Source organism: Littorina saxatilis, linkage group LG1 (genome assembly GCF_037325665.1).
Source record: "Littorina saxatilis isolate snail1 linkage group LG1, US_GU_Lsax_2.0, whole genome shotgun sequence".
Taxonomy (NCBI): Eukaryota; Metazoa; Mollusca; class Gastropoda; order Littorinimorpha; family Littorinidae; genus Littorina; species Littorina saxatilis.
Genome location: NC_090245.1, coordinates 11,061,115 through 11,079,438, shown reverse-complemented (window position 1 = coordinate 11,079,438; position 18,324 = coordinate 11,061,115). Strand labels below are relative to the sequence as shown.

The 18,324-nt window shown below is 41.0% G+C and overlaps 2 protein-coding genes across 2 annotated transcripts; one reads left to right on the top strand and one right to left on the bottom strand.

Moving 5' to 3' along the window:
* Positions 1–7: 7 nt before the first annotated feature.
* LOC138961593 (ER membrane protein complex subunit 4-like) lies at positions 8–4,613 on the bottom strand. Its single transcript, XM_070333255.1, has 5 exons — positions 4,498–4,613; positions 3,315–3,444; positions 2,710–2,863; positions 1,993–2,150; positions 8–1,643 (listed from the first exon to the last, which is right to left on the bottom strand). Exons 1-5 carry the CDS (start codon positions 4,548–4,550, stop codon positions 1,608–1,610), a joined length of 531 nt encoding a protein of 176 aa, XP_070189356.1. The 5' UTR covers positions 4,551–4,613; the 3' UTR covers positions 8–1,607.
* A 485-nt stretch (positions 4,614–5,098) lies between these two features.
* On the top strand, positions 5,099–18,193 carry LOC138961553 (neuroguidin-like). Its single transcript, XM_070333214.1, has 13 exons — positions 5,099–5,234; positions 6,469–6,594; positions 8,326–8,463; positions 9,947–10,031; positions 13,421–13,473; positions 14,225–14,333; positions 14,643–14,767; positions 15,057–15,112; positions 15,774–15,822; positions 16,230–16,319; positions 16,903–16,938; positions 17,243–17,279; positions 18,065–18,193. Exons 1-13 carry the CDS (start codon positions 5,208–5,210, stop codon positions 18,088–18,090), a joined length of 957 nt encoding a protein of 318 aa, XP_070189315.1. The 5' UTR covers positions 5,099–5,207; the 3' UTR covers positions 18,091–18,193.
* Positions 18,194–18,324: the final 131 nt, after the last annotated feature.

Sequence of the window (18,324 nt, the reverse complement as noted above, 5' to 3'; positions counted from 1 at the left end):
CACAATATTGTCGGATGTAACTTTTCTTCCTCTTTAAGATATTTAATGAAACGGCTACTTTGCATCAAACACTGATGAGCAAAACATTATTGCATCACATCCACAAATCATACTTGACAACAGCTTCACCTGCTTAAACATTCACAACAATTCTCCGCTGTAATACATATCCAGAAAACAGTCTGCAAAACACAAGTACACCGAAGCCTTCTTCACAAACCAAGTCAAAATTAGCGACAACGTCAAAATTAAATAATGCCTTCACATTATGACTAATGAAATACAGTATCAACCAGCCGTCCCAAAGGGACACTGGTGTCTCTCCCGGACTAACCAGATCCAAACCAATACACCTTAATGGTAGCTTGTGTAGCTGTTTATCATTATTTTGCCCTTATCAGCTCTGGAAAAGTCTCAAGATACGATTTTCAGAAATAACTCTTGTCGGGTTTGTATGTGTTGTGGAAGAGTGTGTTTCACGTGTTTCCGACACTCCCCTCGCTAGTGATTGGCCCCTCCAATGTTTGGCAGAGGTTTTGCAAGAAAAGGTCACTCTTCCACTGCGCGATGAATATGTGCGCAATATAAATTGCATTAAAAAAAATAAAAATCCCTGCGCTTAGAACTGTACCCACGGAATATGCGCGAATAAGCCTCATATTGATTGATTGATTGATTCCACAACACATAAACCAGACAGACTTATTTTTGGAATTTGTTTACTCTTCCTTGTGCATACAGAACAAAAAATGACAAGCTATTTTCACTCTTGCTAAATTCCAAAGCCAACACTTAAAACTGTCAACATCTCCACGCCTACTGGAAACATCATGAAATGATGTAAATGCTCAACTGGTGGTGAGAGTGCCCAGGGAGACAACTCTCCTCACTGCAGGACTGGCCGCACGGCTTGCCATGACATCCTCTCAAAACCAGTCTTAAAGACACTTTGGCAGAAAGTCGCCATCTTTTTGGGCACAGAAAAAACAGAAATTCAAAAACAGATAGACTGCAAACATTCCAAAATTCAGAATCAAAATACAAGAATTGTAGGTAATTTGAACGTTTAATTATTGACAAAACAAACATTACATTTACAATTTGCATGTAACGTTTTCTTTTGTCAATAAATAAACATTCAATAACCAACAATTCTTGTTTTTTGATACGAAAAGAACAAGCTTGCCAGAGCCAAAGAACGGACTGGCCTCTGCATGCCAGATGTGTGGACTACAGTGCATCAGTGATAGTTTCTGTATCCCACAAATCTCTAAAGTAACCCAAACTATCACAAAACTTGGCTGCATGCTGACACCAAGAAAACTTTCAGTTAAATTGTTTACTACCCTCACAAAATGTGTATAGTTTTTAGATGAGTTGCATGAGAGACACATGTGCACAATAACAAATTATACAACAATTTTGTGAACAGAGTTTGACACAGTCAGAACGCAGATCATTTTCTTGTACTTTTTGCTGGTGGCATGCATTGGTTCAAATTTTGCTGGCTGGATTTGTTATGACAGAAGGGTATAAATGGATAAAAAAAAACACAAAGAGAATGTACAGAAGACAAAGGACTCTGGATTCTGGTTCTTCAATTTGGTTCACAAGTAGGCACCTCCTCCTGACCATTCCATGCGCTGGAAGTAAACACAAAAAAAGAAAATTAAGACTTGTAAATTTACAAAAGACAAAAACAAAATAAAAGTCTTCTATAGGCTAGCACTGCCACAGGCAACTGCAGAAGCATTCAAAATGAGTATGTGTTCTTTCTGTTGAAAGATACACCACCCTTCACCAATCCAAACCATTGTCACATATTTTCTATTTTTATGCTGGGAAAAAAAATGGTATCAAGAATTGTCTGGAACACAGGTACATCATGTTTTTTCATTGTCTTTGCAAAAAAGACTAACACCTGTTTAAAACAACCACTTTTGGTCAGTCCCTTGGGTGGTTATAGACAGGCTCATCTGTATGTTTACTTACTAGCTGCGGTTGAGCAAAAGCCAGCCAATCAGAGGCGTGTGTTGGAAGCAGCCCCATCACCTGACACTTGTAGACGGCCATTGCCAGGCAGGCCAGGTTGCCCAGAATGTACACCAGCTTCTGAAACGCTGCTTGTTGTCCCTCTATCGTTTTAAACGCTGGAAGAAAAAATATCATTTTTACACAAGTTTGGTTATAATCTGAATTATTGATTGCAATGAATCTGAACGTCTTCGTCACACATTATGATAACTGACAGTCACAGATTGAAATAACATAAACCGAGCTTACTTAATGTTGATGAATCTTCCATTCACACACACAAAATCAACACAAAGAATTGTCTTATTTGTGGACTCTAAATTTTCTGCCAAGTCTGAGAGTGAGACTTACACAAAAATTAAATATGAGGACAAAAGTCGCTTGTTCATTTCAATGCTTGTTATTCTCTCAGGTGCAAGGAGAATGGTTCCGAATTACTCTCACTTGCTCTATTACACATGGCGTATGCATTTTGAGCGCTTACTTCCCTTTGTTTATCAGATTTATAAAAAAAAAAGTTAACAAATAATTTGTCTACATGTGACCAGACATACACAACAGGGTTTGAACTCATTGCAAAATTTTGCATAAAAATAACATGTTTAGGGTGCCTTGTTTTGTGTGAATCATTCAAAGTCAGTGTGACCCCTGGCTCTCCAGACACACAGTACTCACTGTTCTGAATGGAGAGGATGGCCTGGATGGGTCTGAAGAACATCATGCCGACCATCATGATGGGGAAGATGGAGATGGAGCTGCCAGCCATCCACATGATGAACATGTTCATGGGGACCTGCTTGATGGGACCCAAGGCAATGTCCCATGATCTCTGTAACAAACAATCAACATGTTCACTGTACAATGCAATCAACTTGTTCTTGGTTAGATGGGACCCAGGACTATGTTGAATGATCTCACTCTCAGTGTGACATGTATACAATTTACAATAAACATGTGCATACAATTAGGAAACTGCATGCATACTGAGAACCATAAGCCCAACTATCTTAACATTCACGCATGATAAACGTGTTCATTGCAAGCTTGGGTCTGCTTGAGAGGGCCTCATGTTTTGTTTTGTGCCCTTTGTGAAAAAGAATATCTTTGGACATTGACATAAGTTCATGTGTTTGTAAGTATGCAACATATTACAAATAAACAAACAAACAGTTTTACAATATTTTTTTATCAGGAATAAATACCATCACACCATAAGCGCTAAATGCTAATGCGTTCCACTTCCACTTTCAGTATTTGAAGCAGCTAACACTGAACATTACCTTGACAATAAGATTTGGGTCTGCCTCCTTAATTCTGTCGCTGGCAACAGTGGTATCCACACAGCCAACAGGACTTGCGACATGAACGTCTGAGTGTGCCGGCACTACTGCCCCTCGTTCACCTCTGGACCTGGTAATTCATATTCATAAACATTAATTAATCACATGTTTTCAATGATAAATGAATCAATAATTCTGAACAATGAATTTGTTTTAGTCTCAGTCTCAGCACTGAACAAGTAAATCAGGAGCGCCCATTCAATGCATAACACTAACAAACTTGTACACAAAAGATTTGAATTTGAGTTGAAAAATCATTATTGAACAGTTCAATCGGGTACCGGTTCAATCTAACTGACGACTTTGTAAATGTAACACACATTATGATTATCTTCTTTTTTTAGTTTGTAACACTTACACTAACAGAACATTAGTTTACTGTCTGCTAAGGCCTAAAAAAAAAATAGGTGTGGTTACGGTAACCCGACCTACCCTTCTTCTTCTTCTTCTTCGTCGTTCGCTCAGACCCGACCTACCCTATTTTTAGGGGCCGACCCTATAACTTTTTATTACATTTGTCAAAAAAAAACACAAGAAAACGAGTGCAGAAAACGCAATGAAAGCGAAAGCGCTCGAGTCGTCATGCAGACGACAGATGATGCAAGGGAAATAACTCCTTCTACTAAAAAGGCCCAACAGACGCTTGCCATGACAAAAATGGCGGCATCTTCTTTGGTTGCGAGTGCTACACGCTTGGTTGCTCTGCTATTAAGAAGAAAAAGTTTTTTAACAAAAAGTGATTGCCTACCTTCCTACCCTATTTTTTTTGGCTATGTTACCTTAACCACACCTATTCTTTTTTGGCCTAACTGCTAAGCATGCACAGATAAATGTGTGTACGAGAGCTGGACTGGCCGAGACTAAATACTGGGATGAATTACAGAATACGTGAGACTGAAACTGAGTCTCGCTGTTGTAAGTGAATACATGCAGTATGATGTACACAGTTGATAACAATGAATAGTCATTGATGGGCATTAGTCTAGATGCTTCTGGTGGTTGTGCAGATCGATGTTTCCATGCTGTGGGAGAAGAAATTCAGTAAATACAAACGTTAGTAATATGGATGCTGCATTATTTCTAATGTAGGAGACAATAATTCATGCACCAAGTGAAGTAATACCTGCTTGAGCCAGCAAAGTCGATTGCCCATTTATGCCGTCTTTTCCCTGACATCTTGTGCTTCTATCCAACACTACCGGAAGTGAACAAGAAGAAAAACCAAGTCATAAAGTCGTACCTGAAGAAACTGGGATGAATTACAGAATACGTGAGACTGAAACTGAGTCTCGCTGTTGTAAGTGAATACATGCAGTATGATGTACACAGTTGATAACAATGAATAGTCATTAGATGGGCATTAGTCTAGATGCTTCTGGTGGTTGTGCAGATCGATGTTTCCATGCTGTGGGAGAAGAAATTCAGTAAATACAAACGTTAGTAATATGGATGCTGCATTATTTCTAATGTAAGAGACAATAATTCATGCACTAAATGAAGTAATACCTGCTTGAGCCAGCAAAGTCGATTGCCCATTTATGCCGTCTTTTCCCTGACATCTTGTGCTTCTATCCAACACTACCGGAAGTGAACAAGAAGAAAAACCAAGTCATAAAGTCGTACCTGAAGAAAAGTTTTATTGTAAGTTATACACAAACTGGTAACTTTAAATTTGTGAAGTGTCAAGCATTTTTTATAATAATTTTATTAGTATATTGGTTTAGCGCAAACCTTTCAATCAGTGCATTCTTTTACGTGGTCATTTCTTCAAAGAACTACTCCCCGGCCAAGAGTCATAACTCTTGAGCACTTCCTGTCACACTGCACACGAGGATGGAGACCCAAAACAACAGCAATGAGGTATGTTAGATACAAAGTAACTTATACAGCACGAAGACGCTATTGCTTGGTTAAAACACAGGTGTGATCACAACAGTGATCTCTCCGCTAAGAACCACACATGCGAAGATATATCGAGAAGTATGGTCACGGTGAGGTCACTTGGTTCTTCTTCTTCTTCGTCTTCTTCTTTCTTCAGACTGCCGCCTTCATCAAAGTGAAGATTCTGCAGACTTGGAGAGAGTTGCGACGATGATTTGCAGCTGGTGTTAACAGAACTGCCCGGAGGTTCAGTGATAGCTAGTGGGGGGTAGAAATAGAAGAGGGAGGTGGGAAGGATCAGGGGCAGGGGGGGGGGGGGGGGGGTGGGGAGGGGTGTCTAGATCCGGGATTTGAAGGCTTCCAGAGAGGGGCTGAGAGCGACCTCACCCGGGAGTGCGTTCCAGTCCACGATGATGCGTGGAAAGAAGGACTTCTGGCGGTAGCCTGTGCGGCACAACGGTAGCTGGTAGGCAGCATCGTGGAGGAGTCTGGTGCTTCTGGCGGTGGGATTTGGGGTGGGTGTGTTGCGGGTGTTGATCGACAGCAAGCCATTGGTGTATTTATACATGGTGATGAGGCGGGCTCTGCGGCGCCGATCTTGAAGTGTGGGCCACTGCAAGTGTTCCAACATGGCGTCAACGCTCGAAGTCTTGCGATGGCGATTTACAACCCAACGGGCTGCCCTGCGCTGCACAGCTTCGAGGCAATCCACGTCCTTGCAGGTGTACGGATCCCACACGGGACTCGCAAATTCCATGGGAGAACGGACAAGGGCAAAGTAGGCTTGGCATCTTCAATAACAGACTGAGGACCATGGATCATTTGATGCCCTGATGTGTGGAACTGGAAGTTTGTGTGATCATTATTCTACTCGCCTCACAGTAAAAATAGTACACACACACACACACACACACACACACACACACACACACACACACACACACACAATACTAACCCCACCAAAACTTTGCAATCAAAACTTCTGGAACAAAATACTGATGACTATGTCTTGGTCCTTGATATCTTTCCCCCCGTTTCACTTTCAGGATATCTCGCTCACTCGCATGCGCACACACACACACACACACACACACACACACACACGCTTTACTCTGCTTGTATCAGTACTACAGTAGTGGGTTGATTTGATTTTACTCTTAATGCTGCAGACCAAAATCTGATTCGTTTTTTTCTTCTCCTTGTTATAACACAGACAGTGGCAGAAAAAGAGGATCTGGGGGAGCTTTTCTTGAAAATCAAGAAAAGTGCGACGGATACGCTGGAAACAGTGAAGTCTGTGGCCGACCATGATGCTATTAAACATGATCTGAACGCTAAGGTAGGCTGTGGTGTATGTGTGTGTGTGAAAGAGAGAGAGAGACTTTTTCTTTTCTTTTTTTTAGCTGCATAGCTGGCAGTCTTGGAGTAACGATGCAAAGGTCAAAAGGGCTCCTTCTTCATAAGTGTATAGTCATCAGTTTCAAAAGTTTGAAATTTACCAGGTCAACAAATGTCTGGCTTTACAAATGCAGCATACCATGTGGCCATTTTACACATGTACAGTGCTGTGAGTTTCTTTCAACAAGCGTCCTTAGAGAAGGCCTGATTGCTGGTAACACAAACTAATCATAATCTAAACAACAAAATGTTACTGTGGGTGAGATGAACATAGTTAAAAAAATAAATAAAAAATCTGTACACACAAAATGTATACATGGACAGCACATACAAAACTAAATAACAAGTCGCGTAAGGCGAAAATACAATATTTAGTCAAGTAGCTGTCGAACTCACAGAATGAAACTGAACGCAATGCCATTTTTCAGCAAGACCGTATACTCGTAGCATCGTCAGTCCACCGCTCATGGCAAAGGCAGTGAAATTGACAAGAAGAGCGGGGTAGTAGTTGCGCTAAGAAGGATAGCACGCTTTTCTGTACCTCTCTTTGTTTTAACTTTCTGAGCGTGTTTTTAATCCAAACATATCATATCTATATGTTTTTGGAATCAGGAACCGACAAGGAATAAGATGAAAGTGTTTTTAAATTGATTTGGACAATTTAATTTTGATAATAATTTTTATATATTTAATTTTCAGAGCTTGTTTTTAATCCGAATATAACATATTTATATGTTTTTGGAATCAGCAAATGATGGAGTATAAGATAAACGTAAATTTGGATCGTTTTATAAATTTTTATTTTTTTTTACAATTTTCAGATTTTTAATGACCAAATGGTTGTGTCATCAACGAATCAATGACCAAACTCATTAATTAATTTTTAAGCCACCAAGCTGAAATGCAATACCGAAGTCCGGGCTTCGTCGAAGATTACTTGACCAAAATTTCAACCAATTTGGTTGAAAAATGAGGGCGTGACAGTGCCGCCTCAACTTTCACGAAAAGCCGGATATGACATCATCAAAGACATTTATCAAAAAAATGAAAAAAACGTTCGGGGATTTCATACCCAGGAACTCTCATGTCAAATTTCATAAAGATCGGTCCAGTAGTTTAGTCTGAATCGCTCTACACACACACACACAGACACACGCACATACACCACGACCCTCGTTTCGATTCCCCCTCGATGTTAAAATATTTAGTCAAAACTTGACTAAATATAAAAAGAAGCCTTCATAGGCAAACATTTGATTTCGTTTGTATGTGCTGTCCTTGTAATTGTATTGGTGAGTAGAGATTTTTTTGATTTTTTTTATACTAATCATTGTTCTTGTCGTTGTGTTATGAGAAATGCGATGTGTTGCAGAAAAGAAAAATGTCCAAGTGTATGTACAGTAGACACCCCCCCTCCCCCTTTGAGACCTCCAATAATCTGAGAAAATGAGGCCTTTAAAGGGAAGGAGTCTTAAAATGTAGGTAAGTTTACAGACGCTATGAATAGAACATCTGAGAAAGGAGGAAGTCTTAAATTCGAGGGTCTTATAAGGGGGGTTCCATTGTACAAACTACAATGAAAATGGACGTTACAGTTATCTTATCTTTTCCTATCTTATCATACATAGAAGTTATTAAAACAAATCAGAAGACATGAGTGATGACTGTGCAGGGTATCAGCCTGCTGGAGGTGAAGAACCAGCTGATGCTGCAGTACATGCTGGACCTGACACTGGTCATGTCGCGCAAAGTGTCGGGTCAGTCCATCCACGATGACCCCGCCGTCTGGCGCATGATTGAGAACAGAACGGTAAGATACTTTTACAGCATTAACACCCCCCCCCCCCCCCTCCCTTTAAGATCTGAGGAAATTGTAAAATGGAGGTGCATTTGAATGGAAGATGAAAGTCGCTTGTTCATTTCAACAGTGTTGTTGCCAGGCCTCGGTCTTCGGTCTCTGACGCATTCCTTTCTGATTTGACGCATTGGACCTAGCCTTGTCCGGTCGATGGACCGATAGTTTTTACGTTTTGGTGGTCAACTGACCGATACATATTCGTACAAGGCGGACAAGGTCTGCAATGAATGGAATGGGAGTTGCAAAGTCGGAAAACAAACCCCGATCGAAATGCTCATGTTCGCTACGAGTGAAAATGCACTCGGTGCCGAGTCCGTGTTTGTCGTCATTGACACTCGAGGCTGCGTTTACGGAAATACCCGATCCAGCCGGTGTACCTTTTTACCGAAAACGGCGCAAACAGCGGAAAGTGCATTAATATAGGACAAAGGCATGGTAATGCGAAGATCAGGCAGGATCCCTACATTCGCACACCGGGCACTGTATTGGAAAGGGTAGGCCAGGAATGTCAGGCTCTTTCTCCTCGCAAAGTTTATGAACAATTAAAACTAGGAAGCGACACCAAAGCAATGCCAAAAGACTTGAAACAGGTTCAGAATAAGAAGGAAAGAGAAAAACGGGAATAGCCTGAAAATGTTGCAAAACAAAAAGTTGCTAAAAGTTGCAACAAAGTTGTAAAAAAAACAATTGCAACAAAGGTGCAAACAAACTTGCAAAAAATTGCAAACACATATAATCTCAAAACTGTTTCGCTATTTTCGCTGTTTCCGGTAAATAGGCTTTATTGTCATTTTTGTGTAAAAAGATAGATTTAACTCCGGACTGTAAGTTATTTTGCATTGCATGTATCAAAGGTATGGACCTATTGTTTTTTTAAAGCCAGGAAATTTGGACCTATTGTTTTTTTAGGGAGGTCCAAATGACCTATTGTCTTCTTAGGCTGGCAACAACACTGTTTCGATGCTTGTTATTCTCTCAGGTGCCAGGAGACAGGTTCCGCATAACTCTCGCTTACTCTATTACAGTATGTCGTATGCATTTAGAGCGCTTACTTCCCTTTGTTGATCAGATCGGTTAATTTACAGAAAAGTCAAAACACTTTCTTAGTGTGTTACTGAGAACAGAATAGATCTATGAATTTTCAATATGTGATTTAGAAAAACTGAACCAAAAGCTCTGTAGCTTGTCTGTTCCATGATTGAGTGTGTAATGAGGAAACCTTTCAGATCATCAAAATAGTCTCTGCATTCCATGTGACCGTTTAGGACTGCTGTTAGACTAAAGTTTCTAGATTAAGTAAGGGTTGTACCTTGGAGTTTTGTGTTGGAAGATGTCCTCTAATCAGTGGGGCTTCACATGACATGTAATATTCCACTGTACTTACAATACACATTTCATCATGTTGCTTTTGAAATAAAGTTTTGGTTTGTTGCAGTTTTTGGAAAAGATCCAGCCAATTGAGTCCAAAATGAAATACCAGATTGATAAACTGGTTAAATCCCACAAGTTTGGAGAAACTGGTATGTTTGTGCAAACAACAGATCGGTCACATTAATGGCAGAAGTACTTGTGGTGCTCTCTGTGTTTGTCTGTCTGTCTCTCTCCTATATATATATACGACTTGTGTCTGTGTGTGTGTCTGTGTGTGAGTTCGCGATGCACGGCCAAAGTTCTCGATGGATCTGCTTCAAATTTGGTGGGCATATTCAGGTAGACCCGGGACAGGACACAACCTGGTCGATATTTCAACACGTGCTCTCAGCGCGCAGCGCTGAACCGATTTTGGTTCCACCTCAGCTACCCGGGCCCCCATACCGACACACCAAAGCCGCTACACCACATCACAACGCCAAAGTTCTCGGTGGATCTTTTTCAAATTTGGACACTGTATTCAGCTACACCCCGGACACAATATCATCGATGAGATATTTCAACACGTGCTCTCAGCGCGCAGCGCTGAACCGATTTTGGTTTTTGTGTTCATTTCACCATTATAAGTAACTCTTCCTTATCTTCTCCATTGCGTTTATCTCCCTTCCTTCGTGTGGCTTCAATCCATATTCCCGTTTGTAAGTTACTATTTTTAGAATGTCACTGCGCTGTCCACAACGCTTCCCTTGCACCCGTAAGTTGTTCTTACTGTCAAAGTGAAAAGGTCGAATCAATTTATAGCCACGCGAAAAATACACTCTCACCTATCTCTATATATTTATAGATATAGATATACATATATATATACGGCTTCTCTGTGTGTGTGTGTGTTTGTGTGTGTGTGTGGGCAAAAACCTGTGTATTGTAGAGTTCTGTTTGTGATGTGGTCTAGCGGCTTTTGTCTGTCTGTATGTTCTGGCATTTGAGAAGCCACAGCAGATAATATAGGGCTAAGAAATAAGCTCTAAAATTCTCAATCCCGTTTGACAGGACTTCGCCTTCAAAGGTGATTGTGGTGAACCGCCACGCTGTCTGTCTCTGTCTCGCGATTCACCCCGGCGAATTCACCATTCCCAGTAACTCTTCCTTATCTTCTCCAGTGTTTTGCGCCTTCGTGTGGCTTCAATCCATATTCCCGTTTCTAAGTTACTATTTTTAGAATGTCACTGCGCTGTCCAGAACGCTTCCCTTGCACCCGTAAGTTGTTCTTACTGTCAAAGTGAAAAGGTCGAATCAATTTATAGCCACGCGAAAAATACACTGTCACCTATCTCTATATATTTATAGATATAGATATACATATATATATACGGCTTCTCTGTGTGTGTGTGTGTTTGTGTGTGTGTGTGGGCAAAAACCTGTGGATTGTAGAGTTCTGTTTGTGATGGGGTCTAGCGGTTTTTGTCTGTCTGTATGTTCTGGCATTTGAGAAGCCACAGCAGATAATATAGGGCTAAGAAATAAGCTCAAAAATTCTCAATCCCGTTTGACAGGACTTCGCCTTCAAAGGTGATTGTGGTGAACCGCCACGCTGTCTGTCTCTGTCTCGCGATTCACCCTGGCGAAGCCGGGTATTCCTCTAGTTCTATACATCTATATATATATACGACTAGTGTCTGTGTGTCTGTGTGTCTGTCTGTGCGCGATGCACGGCCAAAGTTCTCGATGGATCTGCTTCAAATTTGGTGGGCTTATTCAGAGAGACCCCGGACACAAACTCATCGATGAGATATTTCAACACGTGCTCTCAGCGCGCAGCGCTGAACCGATTTTGGTTCCACCTCAGCTATTTTGGTTCCACCTCAGCTACCCGGGCCCCCATACCGACACACCATAGCCGCTACACCACATCACAACGCCAAAGTTCTCGGTGGATCTTTTTCAAATTTGGACACCGTATTCAGCTACACCCCGGACACAATATCATCGATGAGATATTTCAACACGTGCTCTCAGCGCGCAGCGCTGAACTGATTTTGGTTTTTGTGTTCATTTCACCATTATAAGTAACTCTTCCTTATCTTCTCCAGTGTTTGGCGTTTATCTCCCTTCCTTCGTGTGGCTTTCCCGTTCAGTTGTAAGTTACTATTACTATTTTTAGAATGTCACTGCGCTGTCCACTGCGCTGTCCACAACGCTTCCCTTGCACCCGTAAGTTGTTCTTACTGTCAAAGTGAAAAGGTCGAATCAATTTATAGCCACGCGAAAAATACACTCTCACCTATCTCTATATATTTATAGATACAGATATGCATATATATATAAGGCTTCTCTGTGTGTGTGTGTGTTTGTGTGTGTGTGTGGGCAAAAACCTGTGTATTGTAGAGTTCTGTTTGTGATGTGGTCTAGCGGCTTTTGTCTGTCTGTATGTTCTGGCATGTGAGAAGCCACAGCAGATAAAATAGGGCTAAGAAATAAGGTCTAAAATTCTCAATCCCGTATGACAGGACTTCGCCTTCAAAGGTGATTGTGGTGAACCGCCACGCTGTCTGTCTCTGTCTCGCGCCGTTCACCCCAAATTCCCGTTTCTGAGGTTCTATTTTTAGAATGTCACTGCGCTGTGCAGAACGCTTCCCTTGCACCCGTAAGTTGTTCTTACTGTCAAAGTGAAAAGGTCGAATCAATTTATAGCCACGCGAAAAATACACTCTCACCTATCTCTATATATTTATAGATATAGATATAAATATTTATATATACGGCTTCTCTGTGTGTGTGTTTGATGTGTGTGTGTGTGTGTGTGTGGGCAAAAACCTGTGGATTGTAGAGTTCTGTTTGTGATGGGGTCTAGCGGCTTTTGTCTGTCTGTATGTTCTGGCATTTGAGAAGCCACAACAGATAATATAGGGCTAAGAAATAAGCTCTAAAATTCTCAATCCCGTTTGACAGAACTTCGCCTGCAGAGGTGATTGTGATGAACCGCCACGCTGTCTGTCTCTGTATATACTAGATGAATACTCGCTTCGTCGGGTACGGCTGCGCCGGGAAGAAGTCGAGCTGAATGCGCCGAGGACCCGGCTATGCCGGGTGTACGCCGGCTTTGCCGGCGCACCGCACAGAGGAAGGGAGATAACCGCGGCTGAAAACAATGGAGAAGATAAGGAAGAGTTACGGGAATGGATCCAGAGAAAAACCAAAATCGGTTCAGCGTTGCGCGCTGAGAGCACGTGTTGAAATATCTCATCGATGAGGTTGTGTCCGGGGTGTAGCTGAATACGGTCTCCAAATTTGAAAAAGATCGACCGAGAACTTTAACCGTGCATCGCGAACAGACACACAGACACAAGTCTTATATATATATATATATGAGGGCTGGATGTAAAAAAGCAATATTCTTGCTTATCTATTACCCTCGATAATAAAGATTTTGTCTTGTCTCTCTCTCTCTCTCTCTCTGGAGATTATTACAAGGGGAAAAACAACCAAATCTTTTACTGAATTTATTCTTCTGTTAATATTTAAATCGTTTCATTTACAGATGAATCAGATGCCCTGAAGTTCAAACCAAACTTGGACAACTTTGGTGTTCAGGTAAATCCATGATGTTTTCTCTTCTTGGTGAATTTTGTTAATGGTACATTGTACACTCATGCAGTAACAGTTTTGTGGTGAACTGCATTTGCAATGTGAATATTTTGTCCAATGTAAATTGTTTGTTTATTGTTTAAATGAATGGTAATTGGTATAGATTTATAAGCCCCCCGCGGGCTAGGGGGAGTCCCATATTGGTTGGGACGAGAAAGAATTTACCCGATGCTCCCCAGCATGTCGTAAGAGGCGACTAACGGATTCTGTTTCTCCTTTTACCCTTGTTAAGTGTTTCTTGTATAGAAAATAGTCAATGTTTGTAAAGATTTTAGTCAAGCAGTATGTAAGAAATGTTAAGTCCTTTGTACTGGAAACTTGCATTCTCCCAGTAAGGTCATATATTGTACTACGTTGCAAGCCCCTGGAGCAAATTTTTTATTAGTGCTTTTGTGAACAAGAAACAATTGACAAGTGGCTCTATCCCATCACCCCCCTTCCCTCCGTCGCGATATAACCTTGAACGGTTGAAAATGACGTTAAACACCAAATAAAGAAAGATAGATTTATAATCGAGACGTCTTGGAACGCAGAAAAAGATTTTTAATCAGTGTTTGATATTTCAGTAAAGTATGGGCTGATTGTATGCTTTTTATAGGAAGCACATTTTTTATGAAAGTCTGTTGCATGCTTACTTTCCTTATTTGCTTTTGTCGGTTTCAAAATTATACACAATGTACTTACTTTCCATTTGTAGTCTGGCGATGATGATGATGATGATGACTCTGACGAAGAAGACAAGGAAGACGGAGAGAAGAAGGAAAAGGGGGTATACAAAGCGCCCAAGCTGGCTCCCATGCATTATAGTAAGTTAACTGTTTCCCTTTTTGAAAATAGTGAGTTAGGTATAAATTTTCAAGCGTGACACTCTTTTCCGTTTGAAATTGTACGCGATCACAGACTTGTTCAATTGTTGACATCTTGGCACCGCATTTACACTTAAGGACTTGTCCTAACTACTTTATATCAGTAGTTTTTATTTTCAATGCTTGCATTTTGTGATTGTGTGTGTATGACTGCGCAGGTGTGTGTGTGTGTGTGCATGATGTTCTCATCCAGCCTCATTGTTTTGTTGTTGTTGTTTTTAATAACGGACTGTTGTGTGTATTGTCCAGCCGGCGACGAGACGGTAGAGGAGCGGCAGACCAAGAAGACGGAGCGGCTGAAGAAGAGGGCGCTGAGCTCCACTATGATGGAGGAACTGAGGCACGAATACATGGAGGAACCAGAGGAGATCAAGGTCGGTCCTTTACAGTATACATGTTTGGGGATGGGACTTGTACGCGGATCTGCGCAAAATACGCTTTTTCTGTCAATCTGAGGACATGGAGTAGGTCATTTTGGATGTTTAAATTCAGTGTGTGTGTGTAGGTGTAGGTGTGTGTGTGTAGAAGTGCAGGTGCGTATATGTGTGAGTAGGTATATCTTTGTGTGTGTGTAGGTGTGTCTATGTGTGGGTGTAGGTATGTTTGTTTGTGTGCACACATGCATGCCCCATTATCAATGAAGTCTTTTGCTTGTTTTCACAGGAATCAGCTGATCTACACAGAGTTAAACAGGATCGTCAGAGAAAAGAGAGACAGGAGTAAGTATTTTGTCTGCATTTTTATCTCTGTAAACTTTTTTCACCTAATTTTGTTTTGCTACCTTAGAGTGTTAGGTTCTATTGTCTGCGATATTGCTTGGTTGAAACATAAAAATAATCAGAAATGATTGGAATTCTGATGGATTCAGTTGTTTAGTGGTAAGGACGGACCTGGACGTCAGCCTTCAAGCTTCCAAGTTCAAATCCCACCTGAGCCTAGTGAATTAAGGGTACAAATTAAGGTAAAATTATGAGCAGACCTGCGAGTGCCTTGCCACTCAAGCACAAGGCAAAATACGGACAAAAAAGATCCTGTAATCTATGTCGGATTTCGGTGGGCTTATTTAAAAACAAAAATACCATGAATGCATCCCCTCCCACCCCCACCCCCACCCCCACCCCTCCCCCCAAAAAAAAACCCACACCACCAGAGTATGACTGCCTAAGATTGCGGAGAAAAAACACCCATACATGTACAAGCCCTCTTGTGCAGAAAATAAAAGCATAGCCGAGTGCACATGAGAGTTGCAGTCCAGAATGACTGGAGCAGTCCAAGAACGCAGATATGATCTTCTTTGGGGGGGCTTAATACATTGATGACATAAGTGGAATATGTATGGTTGAAGGAGAGAAAAGCTGACGTTGTTCTGTTGTCTTGCAGGTATGAGGAGCAGTACTTTGTCAGGACGTCCGTTTCCAAGAAGGAACTTGTAAGTGTTCAGTGTTCAGTTTTGTCTCACTCTTTTCTCAAACTCCAGCACTCTTGTTCTTCCATTACACTGTGTGTGTGTCTGTGTGTGTGTCTGTGTGTGTGAGTGTGTGCGTGCATGCGTGCGTGCGTGTGTGTGTTTTTGAGAGAAAGATAACAAGAGAGAGGGCCAGAGAGTAGGGGTATAACTGAGAGAGTGTGCTTACGTTTTTGTAGTCACTTCTAATTCTATACATTTTTCAAATCAACTTCTGCCGCTTTGCAAAATTGTTTTACAAATATGTGTATCCTGAACATCTGACACGTAATAAACTGTGTCGTGGTTTCTTTTTGCAAACGCTGAAAAAGTCTTTCCAACAGATCCTGTAGTTGCTGCTTTTAAAATTCATGATCTTTTTTCCCCGACAGAACAAAGGGAGAAAAATGGCAACTATCTCCAGTCTGGATGCTTTGTTAAAGTTTGACAACCTGGCTCACCTTGACGGTGATGGAGCAGTGGTAAGTAATCAGCACACCTGCTGGTGTTTGATCTAGCGACAAGGGTGGTCGGGGAAATGGCTCAGTCGGTAGCATCGCTGGCTTCAAAAACCAGTTGTCGCTATCGGTGTGGGTTCGATCCCCATGTTCGGAGAGGGATTTATTTCCCAGAGTCAATTTAGTGCCAACTTTCCTCGGTGTCCGAACACCCCTGTGTACTGGTCTTAATGGAAAATCTACATTACTCTCGACTGGTAGTGATATTAAGTGTTGTGAACTGTACAAGGTGCAGGTAATTCTGTACATAGACGTCTCAGGGAGTGTAGCATGTGTACTTTGTAAGTTCATGAGCATTGACTTTTACAGTATTTTGTCTCCAGTTTCATTTTGGTTTGTTTTAATAAGGGCATTGTTTATTTTATTTTTGGGGCGTTTTTTCAGGTATGAATTACTGCGTTATCTTGATCAGTCCCTGTGTTCATGTGCTATTGTTTGTTATATCAAGATCAGTTGGCTTGAATGTTTGCTTGTATTCCTATTCCTAAGGAGTGCTTAAAGAGAGAGTGTATCACATTACATGTAATTGAAATTTGATTTCTTTCAGGATGAACCTTCTGCAAAGAAGAGAAAGACTTCAAAGGTGAGCTTTTAAAAAACAAAATCGCAAAAAGTGGATCCTGTGTGTGTGTGAGGGAGTGTGTGTGTGTGTGTGTGTTTGTGTGTGTGTCGTGTGTCTGTGTGTGTGTGTGTGTGTTTTGTAGAGGCGTCATGTTCTTGGACTTTAAAGAAACAAAAGCAGTGAAGAAAAGTGTGAACTTCTCTTTGTTCTGCCAAATATAAATTTGTTGGTGCATACAGGTTTTTTTGTGCCTGTCTGCATATGATGTTTATTCCACAGCTTCACAATTTTATTTTTAACCCACTGTGCGTGATCATTCTTCCAGGGCTCCAAAGGAAAAGGGAAAGGCAAGAAGGGCAAAGGTAGGTCTAACTGGCTTAACTAATGAAGATCACTGGCTTTGACTTATGTTTAGGTTCTTATTATAACTATTATTGTCCTATGTGAATCTCTCTCTCTCACACACACACTCACATCTGTTAATATGGAGGTGCTCGGCAGGTTAATCATTGTTAGCTTTTGTTGTCCACACAAAAATGTAGTGAAAAGAGAAACCAACAGGAAAGAAAGACTGTGAGGATTCAAATATGAACAAGAGGCGAAGCCTTCAAGGCTCACGTAAGAAATCGACAAACAGTAACACAAACTCAATCACTTCGTCACACATACACACACACACACACACACACACACACACACACACACACACACACACACAGTAAGCGGCATAGGTGACACTGTGCAAGAAAGCGAGACACTAGATCTAGATCTGAATGGCCGATTTCGAAGAAAAAACTAGTCTCGGCCCGCTCAAAATAACAATGACCGAGACTTTCAGTAATTCCTTCGCGTGACGTCTAACCCTCTTACGTCATAATGTGACGTCTTCAAATGTTGTGACGTCTTCAAATGTTAAAGTTTCTACCACAGACATACATACATGTATACATACATACGCACGCACGCACGCACAGACAGACAAAAGTTAGCATCGCATAGGCTACACTTACGTGAGCCAAAAATATGAGATTAAAACTATGGAACTTACTCGTATCCTCTTTGCTAATAAGTATCTGTTCCTGTATTCATTTATTTATTTTGTTATTTTTTTTTATTGGTAAAATAATTGTTTTCCTTTTACTTACAGGAAAGAAGAAAAAGTTCAGAATGTGAAAAGTGCAGACAACTCTCTCTCTCAACTGTCATGTACAAATGCGAAAATAATAAACTTGGAGTATGCATGTATTATCTGTAAATAAAATTGTATGAGAATGTTTGTTTCTGTGTTTGTGTTAGCTCGAGTGTGTGGAGCATTGCATGCTGAAAGGAGTGTAAAAACAATATCTATTTTACAAGCAATTTTTTAAGTATTTGAAAGAATAAGAGAAACAATTTCATCCTGAAACT